Source organism: Gymnoscopelus braueri (assembly GCF_963280865.1).
Source record: "Gymnoscopelus braueri genome assembly, chromosome: 8".
In the NCBI taxonomy this organism is placed as follows: Eukaryota; Metazoa; Chordata; class Actinopteri; order Myctophiformes; family Myctophidae; genus Gymnoscopelus; species Gymnoscopelus braueri.
The window spans coordinates 4,955,377-4,972,656 of NC_137609.1; the positions used below are offsets into that span (position 1 = coordinate 4,955,377).

At 40.3% G+C, this 17,280-nt stretch overlaps 1 protein-coding gene across 2 annotated transcripts in view; it reads left to right on the top strand.

Annotated features, from left to right (window-relative positions):
* LOC308090147 (dual specificity protein kinase CLK4-like) overlaps positions 1-13,719 on the top strand; it is a 33,325-nt gene extending 19,606 nt beyond the window's left edge. Inside the window, exons 2-13 of one of the 2 annotated variants that reach the window (XM_080435201.1) lie at positions 882-1,012; positions 2,237-2,379; positions 3,153-3,240; positions 4,430-4,496; positions 5,295-5,411; positions 5,606-5,772; positions 6,198-6,292; positions 6,932-7,061; positions 8,331-8,413; positions 9,598-9,677; positions 11,545-11,635; positions 12,633-13,719. In XM_080435201.1, the coding sequence (XP_080291327.1) occupies positions 5,619-5,772; positions 6,198-6,292; positions 6,932-7,061; positions 8,331-8,413; positions 9,598-9,677; positions 11,545-11,635; positions 12,633-12,779 (780 nt within the window). In that variant the 5' untranslated portion in view covers positions 882-1,012; positions 2,237-2,379; positions 3,153-3,240; ... (1 more) ...; positions 5,295-5,411; positions 5,606-5,618 and the 3' untranslated portion in view covers positions 12,780-13,719. The remainder of the gene's footprint in view (positions 1-881; positions 1,013-2,236; positions 2,380-3,152; positions 3,241-4,429; positions 4,497-5,294; positions 5,412-5,605; positions 5,773-6,197; positions 6,293-6,931; positions 7,062-8,330; positions 8,414-9,597; positions 9,678-11,544; positions 11,636-12,632) is intronic. The other variant, XM_080435200.1, reaches the window with a different exon arrangement.
* The last annotated feature ends 3,561 nt before the right edge of the window (positions 13,720-17,280 follow it).

Consider the following 17,280-nt stretch of genomic DNA (forward strand, 5'->3'; position numbering starts at 1 on the left):
TTAATTTACTTTTAATTTGTTTCATTATTTGCTGTTGTACATTGTGTTTCTTCCTCTTCATTTCACTCTTAATCATTATTGCTTTTATTCAAAGGTGTAAAACTGTAAATTATGTTTTCACTTGTTTGTCCTGTGTGACTTCATTCTATGAACATGTATTTTCTGTAAAAGAGCTGGAGGGACGGGGAGACCCTTGTTGTTACTGAACAAACACTCTGTCTGTAGCAGTGATCGCTATCGGAATATAGAGCTATTTAACCCATTCAATCCGGGAACACATCTGTGTCATTTTTAGATTTATTTGGCTATTCAAAGATAGCTGATATATTGCTATTTAAAAAAAAAAGAAAAACAATGTGTGCAAATCTTTGAATATATATATATATATATATATATATATATATATATATATATATATATATATATATATATATATATATATATATATATATATATATATATATATATATATATGGGGGTCCCTGGAACAACATATTTTCAGATAGGGCGGCTCTGCAGACAAATCATTTTGGGTGGTCCTTGACATGAAAAAAGTTTGAGAACCACTGATCTTACAGCAACATCATTTTTTTTCTTCCCAAAAGACATTTGTAGAATCTTCCAGAAGCAAATAATTGAGTCAAACATATTCGCTTTAAAAACATGTATATGTATTCAAAGATTTGCTCACATTTTCACGATTTTTCAAAGATATGTATATCTGCTATTTTTGAATTGCCCAAAGTATAAAATAATGGTTATAGCTAAAAATCTAAAATGACACGGTATATGCGTTCCCGGATTGAATGGGTTAACACACAAAACAAAAGCACTTTACAGCAGCTTTTTCTAATGAGTTTCTGTCACTCATGTTCCCCCAGGAGTGGTCCGATCCCCAGGAGGCTGGACCAGAGGCAGCATGGCGGGGCGGCGGTGCCCAGCGGAGGGGAGAGCAGAGCTGGGTGCAAGACGGAGGCTGACCGCTCCCTGCTCAGGAACAACCACAAGAGAGGTCAGTGTGTATTGGCTTTAACCACTCGAACCCCAGCATACTGCGGGGGGAGGGGGGGGGGGGGGGGGGGGCGGTTGATAGATCTACCATCTGCAAGCTCAAAATGAGATGCTATTTTTGACGAAGACATTTGGCTGTGGACGAGATTTTTTTTATTTATATATCAAGTCTCTAAAATTAGATTTTTAATTACTTCCTGTAAACACAAAATAGAGATTAACTCATTGACTGCCAGAGTTAAAACCTCGTTCATAGCTGCCCTTGCCAGCGATTTTCGTGTTTTTTTTGTTTCGTTATTTTGTTATTTATTACGATGTGATACACGACGGGGATGACTGTTCGTCACCCAGACCATAGATTATAGGAGGGGAGGTCTCCGATTGTTTTTTATACCGTGTGAAAAACAGTTTGTTTCCCTATTATGGTCGAAAATGTCTGGGGGAAAAAAAATTAAAACCGGAAACGGAACCCAAGTCATGAAACCGGATGCAGTGGTGGGTGAAGTAAGTGGAACCTGAAACTTAAAAGTGATTCATTACAGAATAGCGTGATCAGAGCATAAAGATCAAAAAAGACCATGGATCGCATTAATGCGATCTTGCCGGCCAGGCGCGCTATTTATTAGATCGCATTAATGGCGGCCTATGAGTTAAAGGGACTACACCATGAATTTGAACTTTTTCTTCTTTTTTGTGTGTTTTTGGTCTCCCCTACCTCTCTTCTATCCCCAAAAATACCCCAGTTTGAACACTCAGGCTTTCACAGCAAATCTTTTTTTTTTTTTTCACACAGAACCAGGAGATAACATGCATACAAACTGGCTCCGTGCCAAACAGGACAATGTGGTATTGCAGGTGAAAGTGCTTTATAAGCCAGAGAGAAGTTAGTTGGAATGAGTATATCTGAGGCTTGATTTAGGCTCAAACCTTTTGAAAAACGTTTGAGGAACATTTGAGGGACATAAACAATATGATATTAAATATTATTATTATTTTTTAAATTCATGGTGTAGATCTTTTAAATAAATATTACACCCATACTAGGTATCCTCTAAAATGTAGTTACTATGGTCAGGGTTTGGATGACAATATAACCTTTGCAACAGATTTTTATAATATATTTAAATGTTTAATATTTTTTAATATTAAATTTTTATCCTAAAAACGATTATTCTAATATTCGATTATTCTGACCCATCCCTAATGTATTCCTTCCTGCTGGTAGAAAACGGGGTTCCTGACGGTGTCGGCAGCACCACCAACGGAGACGGGTTCAAGCACAGCCAGCCTCCGAACTCCACAACGCAGCCGCGCTCCTCGCACGCACGCTCACGGAGAAGCAGCTCCCGCAGTCGAAGCACCAGCTCGGTATGACGATGCACACACTTTGCCTCTCTCCTTTTCTCTGTTTTATTTTCAGGAACCAAATGGACCCTAACGGGTCTGTAACTCAGAGAGTGTACAAAAGGAACCAAATGGACCCTAACGGGTCTGTAACTCTGAGAGTGTACTAATGGAACCAAATGGACTGTAACTGGTCTGTAACTCAGAGAGTGTACAAATTCTCTTAGTTAGTTAGTTAAATTTACATTGATGTTACAATATAAATTGGGGAGATAAAAATGCAATGAAATGGGGGTCCGTAGCCCTAATGCATGTCAAACTGGGGGTCCTTGGAATTAAAATGGTTGAGAATCACTGCTAGAGCCGTAAAAATCTTCTCTTATAGGGGTCCTTGGCATATCTTTTCAAATGGGGGTCCGCTGGCTAATATATGTAAATTGTAGATCTACAAGCTCACAACGCGTTGTGAGCTTGTAGATCTGCAATTTTTTGGAAGTTGTGCTGAATTTGCAGCTCAGCAAAAGCTAATTCATCCTAGTGTGTATGATGGTGGACAATTTTCACGAAAATATCTGCGATGCGATTATTGTGAGTGTTTTTTTTATCACGATAATAACTACATAAACGATAATAACGACTATCGTTCCATCCCTAATGCACTCTGCTCACCAACATCCCCCTTGTCTCTCCATCTATGCGCGGCTCGACCTGCCCCGACGACCTGGGACCCCGTCTCTGGCTTTGAACCTGATGACAATAATAAATGACGATGATGACGAACGCCGTGGACGCCACAGAGGGGTCACCGGAGGAAGAGCGGCAGTTGCGAGGACGACGACGAGGGTCACCTGGTCTATCACACCGGCCTCGTACTGAGAGAACGATGTAACTCAACCGCTTAACCAAATTAAGACCTGAGGCGATTCTTAAAAATGTTTTCTAAATCCTAACAGTTTTTTGAAAAAAAAAGAAGAAGAAATGTTTTCAAGATTTTTCAAAAATAGCAGATTTACAAGCTCATAGCGCGGCACTCGGTGCCGCGCTATGAGCTTGTATATCTTCTATTTTTGAATAGCCAAAGAAATCTAAAGTGACACAGATGCGTTCCAGGTCTTAATGGGTTAATCTTTATCGTTTATGTGTCTGTTCTGTCCCCCCCTGTCATAATAGCTACCAGTGGTGGAAAAAAGTACCCACATGTTTTACTTAAAGTAACCGTATCAATACTGCAATGTAGAAATACTCTGTTACAAGTGAAAGTCCGGAATGTCAAAATGTACTTGAGTAAAAGTACAAGAGTATTGGTATCAAAAAGTACCAAAAGTAGAAAGTACTCATTATGCAGAATGTCCCATTTCACAAGTTGACAAATGTATAAAAATGTTTCGAAAATAGCCGATCTACAAGCTCACACTGCATTGTGAGCTTGTAGATCGGCTATTTTCAAATGGCCAAAATGTATATGGCCTAGGGTTGAAGTGGTTAATGCCTGTCATCAAAATGTACAAAGTAACTAGTAACTAAAGTTTTCAAATAATTGTAGTGGAGTAAAAGTAGAAAATTTACCTCTGAGATGGAGGTGGAAGTGGAGTAGAAGTAAAAGTATAGACAATTGGAAATACTCCAGTAAAGTAAAAATACCTCAAAACTGTACCTAAGTACAGTGCTTGAGTAAATGTACTTAGTTACTTTACACCACTGATAACTACTGTACACTTGGGGTTCTATAGCTAATAACACAAGTTTCAGGGGCAGCGCAGTGTATAAACGTGTAACTGTAAAACAGTGCAGTTCTTCTTTTAAAGGGGGTTTAAGTGATATTTTTACATTAACAGTATTCAGCACAACAGAGTAGCACCATACTTTTTATTCTTTTTTTTTTTACAAAAGCATCACTTACATTCCCTTTAACATACATTGCTAGTAAAGTTATTGATAGAGCTAGTCAGTGCTAGTCTTGAGTGTGTTGCTGTCGTCCTGTACACACTGTTAACAGTCATTTCTCTGCCTGCCTGTCTGTCTGTCTCTCTGTCTATCTCTCTCTCTGTCCGTCCGTCCGTCCGTCTGTTTCCAGTCGAGGTGGTCTCCACCCTGGGAGAGGGAGCGTTTGCCAAGGTGGTCCGCTGTATTGACCGGCACAAGTGAGTGTCTTTAGTGGTCAAGAGGTGCACGCACATCCAAACATTTCGAGTTTGACGGGTGCTGGATCAAAATAGATAAACTGTGCACAAAAGGAGAAGGTCCGCACTCCATCTTGATGCTCCCAAAGTAATTTAACAATGGAGCGGATCAAAAAAGAACAACTCAGTAATTCTTTGACCGCTCTATTGTAAAATTATTTTGGGAGCATCAAGACGGTGTGCGGACCTTCTCCTTTTTGTTCACAAGTAAGTGTCTTTACCGCTGGGCTGAAGGGAACATAATTGGCCAGTTTGAGTTGATTGCAAATGCGGTTTTGACTGTTTTAGCAGCAGACACACACTTTCTTATCCAGAGAGACACAGATCAGACTAAATGTCAACAAGCATCGTTGTCCTTTAGATCTGTTGGTGTTTTTACTCCAGCGGTTCCCAAACCTTTTTAGCTCAAGAAAGGCCCCAAAAATATCCTTTTGCCCCGGGACCCAAGCTAGTGAAAATAGCAGATCTACAAGCTCATCAACACGACGCTTTGCGCCGCCATGTTGCGAGCTTGTAAGATCTGCTATTTAATATAATAATAAAAGGGGGAAGTTGGTAAATTGGCCCGTGACCCAAACAGGAGTCCTGACTCAGAAAGACTTGGTTTTTAAAGACATTTATACGACTGTTTTACTCTGTCAGGAGTCCTGACTCAGAAAGACTTAGTTTTTAAAGACATTTATACGACTGTGTGTGTGTGTGTGTGTGTGTGTGTGTGTGTGTGTGTGTGTGTGTGTGTGTGTGTGTGTGTCCGTCCAGCAGGGGTAGTGACGTGGCCCTGAAGGTCATTAAGAGCATTGACCGGTACCGGGAGGCGGCCAGGTCTGAGGTAGAAGTCCTGGAGGAGATCAAGAAGCTGGACGATGACAACAGATTGTAAGTGACATTTTCAAATGGGGGTCCGCGGCCAAATGTATATAAATGTAGGGGTCCTTGGCATGAAAAAGGTTGAAAACCACTGATCTAGTGGCTTTACATTTACAGTAGAATAATGTAAGCTCTCTCTCTCTCTCTCTCTCTCTCTCTCTCTCTCTCTCTCTCACCCCCCCCCCCCCTCCTCTCCATGGCAGTGCCTGTGTGAAGATGTTGGACTGGTTCGACCACCACGGTCACGTCTGTATCGTCTTTGAGCTGCTGGGTCTCAGCACCTTCGACTTCCTCAAAGAGAACGACTTCCTGCCCTTCACCGTCGACCAGATCAGACACATGGCCTTCCAGATCGTCAAAGCTGTCTGCTGTGAGTACCACACTAGTGTGTCTGCTGTGAGTACCACACTAGTGTGTCTGCTGTGAGTACCACACTAGTGTGTCTGCTGTGAGTACCACACTAGTGTGTCTGCTGTGAGTACCACACTAGTCTGTCTGCTGTGAGTACCACACTAGTCTGTCTGCTGTGAGTACCACACTAGTCTATATAGCTACTAGATGTAACTATAGTACAACACTAGTCTACTAGCTACTAGATGTAACTATAGTACCACACTAGTCTGCTATCTACTAGATGTAACTATAGTACCACACTAGTCTGCTATCTACTAGATGTAACTATTGTATCTGCTGTGAGTACCACACTAGTCTTGTATCTGCTGTGAGTACCACACTAGTCTGGTGAGTACCAGACCAGAGGACTCAAATGACGGTTGAATGGTTTGTTGTTTTCAGTCCTGCATCGCAACAAGCTGACGCACACGGACCTGAAGCCAGAGAACATCCTGTTTGTCTGCTCTGAATACAACATGGAACACAACGCCAAGATGGTAAACATCATCATCTCCTCTCCAATGAGCTCCATCCACTGCAGTGTGACTAAAAACACACCTAAAACAATAACACCGCTGATAGATGTGCTGTGTAAGGGGCACGGTGGCACAGTCGGTAGCGCTGTCACCTCATAGCTAGAAGGTCTTGGGTTCGATTCCCGCCGGGACACACTGGGGGCGTGTCCCCCAGTGTGTTTGCATGTTCTCCCCGTGTCGCTACCCTCACAAAAAAAAAAGCAGTAATCCTGGTCGCTATATCGCTATACCGCCTGATGGAGGGGAAAGGAACTGGTTGGAATGACGTGTTCCTTCCACGCGCTACGTCCTACCGGGGAAACTCCCCCTATCAGGTGATAAGAAGCGGTCTGCTCACTCCTCATGCATTGAAGGAAACATGAGCTCAGTTCAGGGCTCTCCCCAGGCTGGCAGAGCTTAGGCATTGGCACTGGGTGAAAAAATAGGGTTACAAAATCGTGGAATAAAAAAAAAGATGTGCTGTGTAACTATACTATGTAACCCACACACGTCAGTAAACTGTAGCAGTAGTTGTAATAAAAGGTACATAGAGTTTAAGTAATCAATGAATTGGTAATAATTTGGTGTGTGTGTGTGCCTGTCTGTCTGTCTGTCTGTCAGAAGCGAGACGAGAGGACGTTGAGGAGTCTGGACGTGAAGGTGGTGGACTTTGGCAACGCCATCTTTGACCACGAGCACCACACCTCTGTGGTGTCCACAAGGCACTACCGCGCCCCGGAGGTCATTCTGGGTATGCACGCACACACACACGCACACGCACATAGCTGTAACCACATGAACCCTAGGTCTAAGAGCTCATAACGCATGGGTCAGAATCAGCTTTATTGTCACATCACAGGTTTACAGAAGTAAAAAAAGTGGGTAAAATGTTTTTTTTTTTGGTGCAAGTTCCATTGTTTTTGTTATTTCCATAGAAAAAAAGAAAGGGAAGAAGAAGAAACAAATGATCTACCGGTACATATTTACACAGTGCCTGAGATAAGATATAAAGGTGTGTGAGCATAGCAGCAGATGTATACTGTACATGATATACTATGGAGTGGACGTTAGTTAAGGTGCGAGAAAAACACACACAAAAAAAGTCTGCAGATTCGTCCATGAGGAAGAGCAAAATACAAACAAAAAAACATGGTCTACCAGCATGGGTCTACAAGCTCACAACGCATTGCAATGCGTTGTGAGCTTGTAGATCAGCTATTTTTGGCAAAGACCTTTTCACTTGGGGGGGTTTGTTTAAGTGTTCAGCTGGCAGCATACTTCAAATTAAAGTTTCTTCCCTGAGTTATATGTATGTAAAATGATATGTGTATTTGATCGCGGACCCCCATCTCAAAATCTTTTGCCCCAGGGAACCCCCCCCCCCCAGAAGCAAAGATTTGAGTTACAAATGTTCGCTTTAAAAATGTATATATTCAAAGATTTGCCCAAAAAATCATGATTTAAAAAGAATAGCAGATCTACAAGCTCATAGTGCCGCACTCTGTGCCGCGCTATGAGCTTGTAGATCTGTAGATTTTTGAATAGCCAAAGTGATAAAATAATGGCTATAGCTAAAATCAAAAATGGCACGGATGCGCTTCCGGATTGAATGGGTTAAATATCTTTGCCGAAAAATTGCAAAACCAACAATATCACAACGGGCCACGTTGGGTTCATGTGGTTATTGGTTGAAGGGGGCGTATTGTCACATACTGTACATTATAGGTCCAGATACCGTACTATACAGTTGGTAGCAACGCTGTAGAGACAGACAGTGACATTCTTGTCCTTGGAGCTTTCCTCAACCTACAGCCGGCATTGAGACGGCAGCAACACATGTGTACAGAATGTGTGAGAGAGCGTGTATAAATAGAATGTACACACTTTGATTGCTCTGTGTGTGTGTGTGTGTGTGTGTGTGTGTGTGTGTGTGTGTGTGTGTGTGTGTGTGTGTGTGTGTGTGTGTGTGTGTGTGTGTGTGTGTGTGTGTGTGTGTTTGTGTGTGTCTCTCTCTCTACAGATCTGGGTTGGAACCAGGCGTGTGATGTGTGGAGTATGGGATGTATCCTCATGGAGTTCTACCTGGGCCTCATGATGTTCCAGGTACGCGCGCGCGCGCACACACACACACACACACACCAATATACAGACTCAAACATTTAGACACACCACGTTCATAATCTCCTATATCGTTGCTGTCGGGCAGAAACCTCTTATCTACATTTTTTAATTTGTTGTGTTTTCTCGTAAATTAACTACGTGATCACACTACAGCGTCATACAAAATGATCAAAAGTAGCAGATCTACATGCTCAAAACGCGGCGCGAAGCGTTTGAATCCTGAAAACCAACAGTTTTGTACATATGAGGAGGTTTCCACCCGACAGAGACAAGATCTTATTTCTGTCACACAAATGTCAAATATACACACACACACACACACACACACACACACACACAGAGATACAGACATGCATGCATACATACATGCATACTGCACACAAAGTTCCCTGTTGGGGAATCTGCAGGGCAATGATACATTGGCCTTCCCATCCTTTCACGTATGTGACAGTCGTTTCTCTGTGTGCCAGGAAATCACGTACCGGGGCCACATTTTCCCTGACAATCTCCACCATGATAGAGATATCTCCAGACAGTTCCGCAAACGTTATGCCCCCCGCCAATATGCTGCTTCGTAGGTTCAGTATGTGTTCAGGGTCCTGCCAAGTGTGCACTTTTTTTTAAAGCATTCTGCACTCCCATGAATACAGCTTTCCTGTGGTGCACATACAAGAAAGGTAGCATGCAGACAATGATGCCCTGATGATACTACTTAAAGTCCCTAGATGGCATGGTGCCAGTCACTTGTTTGTAACATGTGGAATCCACACTTGTGAGCCTCTCTTAAGGCACTCCATGTATGGATTCATGTCTCGACTGGATGAGTCCCGGAACATTGAGGATATAGTCAATCCTGGGAAGAGCTGTCTCCGGTACTCGTCCAGGCTGCGTAAACACTGGAGAGTCAGCCTCTATTTTTTACTATAATTATTTTTTATTGTATAATTAGTTTTGTGATGTTGATGATTTGTATGTACTCTATGGACCCCATGTGTGTCTGTAATAAAGTTTGAATTGAATTGCATTACAAAAAGACATTGATAAAGACATAATGAATGCAATATACCAAAGAGCGTAGCATCATATTATTGCAGTGAATATAGCCTTGCATTGCTGTGTAGAATACAATGTTTTAACTTGTTGGTCTCCTGTCTGTTGCTTTCCAGACTCATGACAGTAAAGAACACCTGGCCATGATGGAGAGAATCCTGGGCCCCATTCCACCTCATCTCCTCAACAAAACCAAGTACGTTGTTATTATTATTATTATTATTATTATGGAATATGAAAATTTAGCCGACCTACAAAACTCATGATCTGACGCGTTCGTGAGCTTGTAGTTTGGCTCTTTTTGATGCGTCACACGGCGCACAACCAAATATAATTAAGTCATTATTTATAGCAGCAATTGCTGCACGTCCCGTTCCGTTTTAACTTTACATTGTCAGATTGATATTTATATAGCCAGTGGTGACTGGTGGAGAAAGTACTCACATTTTTTACTTAAAGAAAAGTATCAATACTGCAAAGTAGAAATACTAGTAAAAGTCTGGTAATCAAAATTTACTTGAATAAAAGTGCAAAAGTATTGGCATCAAATCTATAAAAAAAATATGTTTGAAAATAGCCGATCTACAAGCTCACATTGTGAGCTTAGATCGGCTATCTTCAAATGGCCAAAATGCATAGGCTGCAGTGGTTCATGTAGGTTTTGTGATCTAAATCAGCAAAGTAATTAGTAACTAAAGTTGTCAAATCATTGTAGTGGAGGAAAAGTACAATATTTGCCTCTGAGATGTATTGGAGTAGAAGTAAGAGAAATGTATTGGAAATGGGAAATACTCCAGTAAAGTAAAAAATCCTCAAAAGTGTACTTAAAAGGATATTTCACTTTCAAAACAACTTTTGGTCATTTTATCGTACTCAGGCTTTTGTGAGCCCCCCAGACCGTTTTTAAGTTGCTTGATTCAGTATTTAGATATTTGATATTCATTTTATCAGACACGCCCCCTTCCTATACAAACCCATTATAACTTCAAACTCCATTTTTAACATGCTAGATTCATCAAAAACATCCGTCCTTGGTTCTGGTGACTCACCCTGCCCTCCTAATACGCCAGGGGGCCACGTTTTTTCGATAACTTTTTTCATTTATTTTTAATATTTTTTTGGAAAATGAAAAAAAATTAAATACAATAAAAAAATTAAATAAGATACAGTACTTGAGTAAATGTACTTAGTACTTAATGTACTTTTACACCACTGTATGTAGAGATATCATGTTTGATTACTTCTGAATGATAAAATAAATAACTTATTGTGAATGATTCTTGATAAGTTCAGATTACTACCTCCAGTATTGGATGTTTACAAATTGCCCTGAGTGATATGATATAATGTTCTTTAACAGAAATGATAGGTCAAGTGATTTCACTGTTTTTCTAGCATTTTAAGAATTTTATAAGCGACGCGCTAATATCGTGATAATATCGTATATCGTGATATTTTTGGCCACAACTATCGTGACATGAAATGTTCATATCGTCCCACCCCTAATTATGTGTTTGTACTGGTTATGTCTTCAGGAAGCAGCATTATGTGTATGTACTGGTTTGTCTTTTAAGCAGCATATGTGTTTGTACTGGTTATGTCTTCAGGAAGCAGCATTATGTGTTTGTACTGGTTACGTCTTCAGGAAACAACATTATGTGTTTGTACTGGTTATGTCTTCAGGAAACAGCATTATGTGTTTGTACTGGTTATGTCTTCAGGAAACAGCATTATGTGTTTGTACTGGTTATGTCTTCAGGAAACAGCATTATGTGTTTGTACTGGTTATGTCTTCAGGAAACATTATTATGTGTTTGTACTGGTTATGTCTTCAGGAAACAACATTATGTGTTTGTACTGGTTATGTCTTTAGGAAACAACATTATGTGTTTGTACTGGTTATGTCTTCAGGAAACAACATTATGTGGTTGTACTGGTTATGTCTTCAGGAAACAACATTATGTGTTTGTACTGGTTATGTCTTCAGGAAACAACATTATGTGGTTGTACTGGTTATGTCTTCAGGAAACAACATTATGTGTTTGTACTGGTTATGTCTTTAGGAAACAACATTACGTGCACGCAGAGCGCCTGGACTGGGATGAAAACAGCTCCAAAGGGCGATACGTCAGGAAGAACTGCAAACCACTGAAGGTACACCAGCTTCTGTCAGCAGTAGCCTGGGTCAACCATGAGGGGGCAGCGAAAGCCAACGTTGGTGTCAGGAATACACCGTGTGATGATATGAAATCTAAAGTCTAAATCTAAAAATGACACGGATGCGTTCCCAGTCTCAATGGGTTAACTCCTGAAGTTGAAGATATACTGTATAGTTTACTCCTCCTCTTCTTTTTGATTGATTGATTGAATACTTGTATTAGTCAGACATTCAGTGGTGGAAAGTAACTAAGTACATTTACTTTTTTGATGTATTTGTACTTTACTTGAGTATTTCCAATTTCCAATACTTTTACTGCACTACATCTCAGAGGCAAATGTTGTACTTTTACTCCACTACAATTATTTGAAAACGTTAATTACTAGTTACTTTGCAGATATAAATCAGTACATTATAAAACACACATTAACCACTTTAGCCCTATTTTATACCTCGGCTATTTGAAAATAGCAGATCTACAAGCTACAAGCTGAGCTTGTAGATCTGCTATTTTCAAACATTTGAGTACTTTTACATTTTGATACCAATACTTGCGTAATTTTACTCAAGTAACATTTTGAATTCGGGACTTTTACTTAACGGAGTACTTCTACGTTGCAGTGTTGATACTATTACTTAAGTAAAATATTTGAGTACTTCTTCCACCACTGGTCAGTAAATGGCACGTGGTCCAGTGCATGTGGTCCAGTGCACGTGGTCCAGTGCACGTGGTCCAGTGCGCGTGGTCCAGTGCACGTGGTCCAGTGCGCGTGGTCCAGTGCACGTGGTCCAGTGCGCGTGGTCCAGTGCACGTGGTCCAGTGCGCGTGGTCCAGTGCGCGTGGTCCAGTGCACGTGGTCCAGTGCGCGTGGTCCAGTGCGCGTGGTCCAGTGCACGTGGTCCAGTGCGCGTGGTCCAGTCCGCGTGGTCCATTGCGCGTGGTCCAGTGCGCGTGGTCCAGTCAGACACTAAAGCTCTCCTCTCCCCTCCCAGCAATACATGCAGAGTAAGAGCATGGAGCACGAGACCCTGTTTGACCTGATGAAGAGCATGATGGAGTATGATGTGTCCAGAAGGATCACCATGGAGGAGGCTCTGTGGCACCCCTTCTTCACCCCTCTGAGGAAGACCCGCACATAACACACACACACTCACACACACACACACACACACACACACACACACCTTCTTCACCCCTCTGAGGAAGACCTGCACATAACACACACACACACACACACACACACACACACACACACACACACACACACACACACCTTCTTCACCCCTCTGAGGAAGACCCGCACATCACACACACACACACACACACACACACACACACACACACACACACACACACACACACACACACACACACACAGAGTGTGTAGTATAGACTGTATCAGTCCTGCTGCCATAAACGGGTTTATTATTATTCTGATGAATCGGGTTCAGTAGCTCTACACTGACCTTTGACCTTTACCTCAGGATGGGTGGATGAATATGCATACGTATAATAATCAGGGACATGTTCGTGTCTTAAAGTGCCTTAAAGTACCTTCAATGCAATTTATATTGTATTTATTAAATTCGTATTTGTATTTTGATTTTTAATTTGATGTTTTACCCCTTCTCCCCAATTCAGTCGTTATGCCGTTCTATTCCTCCCCACACACATGTCTGTGTGTTGTCACTGTTGTTGTATCCTACTGACTCACCTGCCAGTGAGGAGCCCCCAACGGGAGGACGTAGAGCCTTCGCCCTGCTCCTCACGCTCAACACTCCCTGCTGACAGGCTCCCCCCCCACACCCCATAGGAGTACATGCAGTGACAAATATCACCCTCCTCCTCCGCCCCGGCTTCCCACCTCCGAACACGGGCGTTGTATAGACTGGTGGTTCTTAACCTGTGGGTCGGGACCCCAGGGGGGTCCCCATATGAAAAAAACGAAAGAAAAGAAAAAGACCATTACTGCAACAAAAGTAATCAACAAACTATACTATAAAACATTGGCCAAATTGTCAAATAATATAAGAAAGAGGCAAACATATTGTGAAAATAGTCGATCTACAAGTTCACAACGCCTCGCAACGCGAGGCGTTGTGAGCTTGTAGATCGACTATTTTCACAATATTTATCTGTGGAACAGAATCAAACAAAATGGGCATCCCCAGTTCAAATATGATTATTTTGGGGGGTCGTGTCCTGAAAAGGTTGAAAACCACTGGTATAGACCGCTCGACAAAGCCGGATGCACCACGGTGGATTCGAACCCCCAGACCCCCCCCGTGGTGGTGGGCAGTTACTTTTTACCACTGCACCACTCGAGCGCCTTTTTATTTATTTTTAACTTATTATTATTTGTTTTTTGCTGGTCCTGTTGCATGAAACCTCCTGCGTTGAGATTTCCCTTTAAAAATGCACGAAGACTTCCGTGGAATACATTTCTAGCTTTGTGAAATCGTTACATCGTTAAAAAAGACAAACTAAGGCGGTTTGTCACTGCTGCGTATTCACTCGGCTACTCAGGGAGTTAAGACACTTTCCTGCCCTGTTTCATGTGTACTGTTTTATTTTATTATTTGACTTAATTTATGTATTGTATCCTGTTGTATTGGCTCGGACATCTTCTAATTGAGTTTGTCGAAAATATTACGTCAATCCAATACCCAGGTGTTTTATAACAATGCTGATTGCTGGTTGAGATATATATATATATATATATATATATATATATATATATATATATATATATATATATATATATATATATATATATATATATATATATATATATATATATATATATATATATATATATATATATATATATATATGCCCACAAAACCATTTTCAATTTTGGAAATTAGAAAGTGGAACTAAAGACACTGTTTTTATTGATTTTATTTATCAGTAGAGGTTTACAGGCAGATTCGGTAAGCTGTTTCTGTTCGTGGCATATTTTCATATTTCATAGTGGTTCATAGTCTGTTGAGATGCTTTCCTTATTCATTTAATTAAGGGTGATGGGACCTAACAATCCCATCGATTTATATTAAAGGAGTATTTCACCCAGTGAACTACTCCTTTAAGGACTTGCTGTCTTCCTTGCCCTTGTTGAATTCCTGTTCCTGTTTGCTTTTGTCTGTAGCTTCTCCCAGATGTTTGAAAGGATTCCACGACGTGTCGTTAACAAATACCTCAGGCTTTGGTCCGGAGATATTTATTTTGTATTTATTATTTATGCATTTACTGTTTTTGAAAAGAGACTTCATTTTGTGTCTCTGGTTCGTTCTTGTTCATGACTATTTTTTGACCCGTTTGATAATAAAGACGATGTGATGTTTGTTAGAATGGCTGTTCTTCTTAACAAAGTGTTACCTGGTAGTTATAATGTGCTGTTTCACTGAGTTTATAATGCCTCCAGCTCTTATAAATTATATTGTTATAAGTCAGAATACTTCATAAACCTTGTCATAAGTTGTTATGCATAATTATAATCATTTAAAACAAGTATTATAATGCCTTAAGTGCTTAAGTAAGTGCATTATAATCCATTATAAATGTGGTCATAACACATTATAGACCCGACCTTAATATAAAGTCTTACTCCTCTAACTATATTGTTATCACCAGTAATGCTGAACCAATGAGCAATGAGTAGGAACTGTAACTAGATGCTACTGGACAACTCAGGCGGTCATTGAACCTTCTGGCCAAAGCCAAGAACGACAAACAGATAAATCACACAAACATCATGTTGCTCTTTGTCCCGTGGTCTGAAGTTTGATCAGCTGCACTGCAATATATTCTCCTCTTCAAGGTCTAAGTGTTGGAGAAGACCAGCTACACTACAATATTATTGTTCTCTTCAAGGTCTAAGTGTTGGAGAAGATGAAGAGACTTGTCGTGTCCACGTTGTTCCTGACCGCTGTGGTCTGCCTGGCGACAGCACAGCAACATAACTACTGGCTGGATGACAGCGTGAAGAAGTTTGTGGATATGGCTATTAATACAGCAAATAACCAATTTAAGTATGGCCATCTGAATTTCGAAGAAATTGGGGGGGCACAGGTAACGTGTGTGTGTGTGTTTGTGTATATATATATATATATATATATATATATATATATATATATATATATATATATATATATATATCCTTTGTAACAAGCTAAACTTAAAGCTGTGGAATTGTTCAGCAGACATCAGGAATATAAGAAAAGAAACTTGAAGAAACTAAATGTTTTAGTACGGTGTACTGTGGGAGCAAAGACAGATAAATATGTAGGTAGACATTATACACAGAATCAGCTGCATGTGTCACATCACATGTTTAAAGTTGTAAAGAAGTGGGTGAAATTACCTTTTTTTCCACCGTCATGTCCACCATATTATCCAGTAATGAAAGAAGTACTCACATGTTTTACTTAAGTAAAAGTATCAATACTACAATGTAGATAAACTCTGTTACAAGTACAAGTCCCTTATTCAAAATGTACTTCAGTAAAAGTACAAAGGTAACGGCATCAAAATATACTTAAAGTACCAAAAGTAAAAGTACTCATTGTGCAGAATGTGCCCATTTCACAAGTTTCCAAATGTTTAAAAAATCTTTTGAAAAATCCGATCTACAAACTCACAATGCCTTGCCTTGCATCGCGACACATTGTGAGCTTGTAGTTCTGCTATTTTCAAATGGCTGAAATATATATATAGGGCTGAAGTGGTGAGTGAGTTTTGTAATAATATTCAAAATCTACAAAGTAACTGGTAACTAAAGTTTTCATATAATTGTAGTGGAGTAAAAGTACAGTATTTTCCTCTGAGATGCAGTTATCATGTTCCATCTCACAGCGGCTTGAGAAGTGTGATAAATGTGTCGTTTACGTTGATTTAGGTTCATTTCTTGTTCCCTTGCAGGTCGATATTTGGCAGGTGAAAATAGATGTGCGTTTAAGGGCAACGACCTGCAGAAAGGCTAGCGGTGGTGAACCCCACAGACATCGCCCTGAGTGTCCATTCAAAAGGGTTGGTGAAATCAGTGTAACAAGTTACTTAGTTTTAATATATTTAATACTGTGATATTATTATTTTACCCAGTAACGAATAGTGTAAGATATTACTCTGTCAAAACAGTAATATTATACCATATTAAAAATATATATGCATATTACATATGATATTACTCAGGTTTTTGTGCTATTTTATAGCCTTTTTGGCTGATCGGTGACTCTTATTAATATTATTATTTAAAAAAAATAGATTCAGTTCTAAACAGGGTTTTGTGTTGTTGTCCATCTCTCTCTTTTTGCAGGTGACCATGCCCCCAAGCGGGGGGTCTGGGGTGGCCCCCCCAGGACATCTTTAACAGAGTAGATGTAATTTCCATTATTCTGGTGGATTTTGGGAGTTAGACACTTTTAGCAGGCTTTACTTACATTGGATACATTAAAAAGTTGCAATAAAAGAGCCATATTTAATAATAACCACTAATTATGGTCACTCACACCTTCTCACACCTTCCAACAAAAAGAACAATCAAATACTGCCATCGTGATTAGCATATCAAAAACTCAAGGAACTAGCAAATTAACATGAATAGCCGTGGCTGCATATCAGTGAGGGTCCACACAAAAAGGG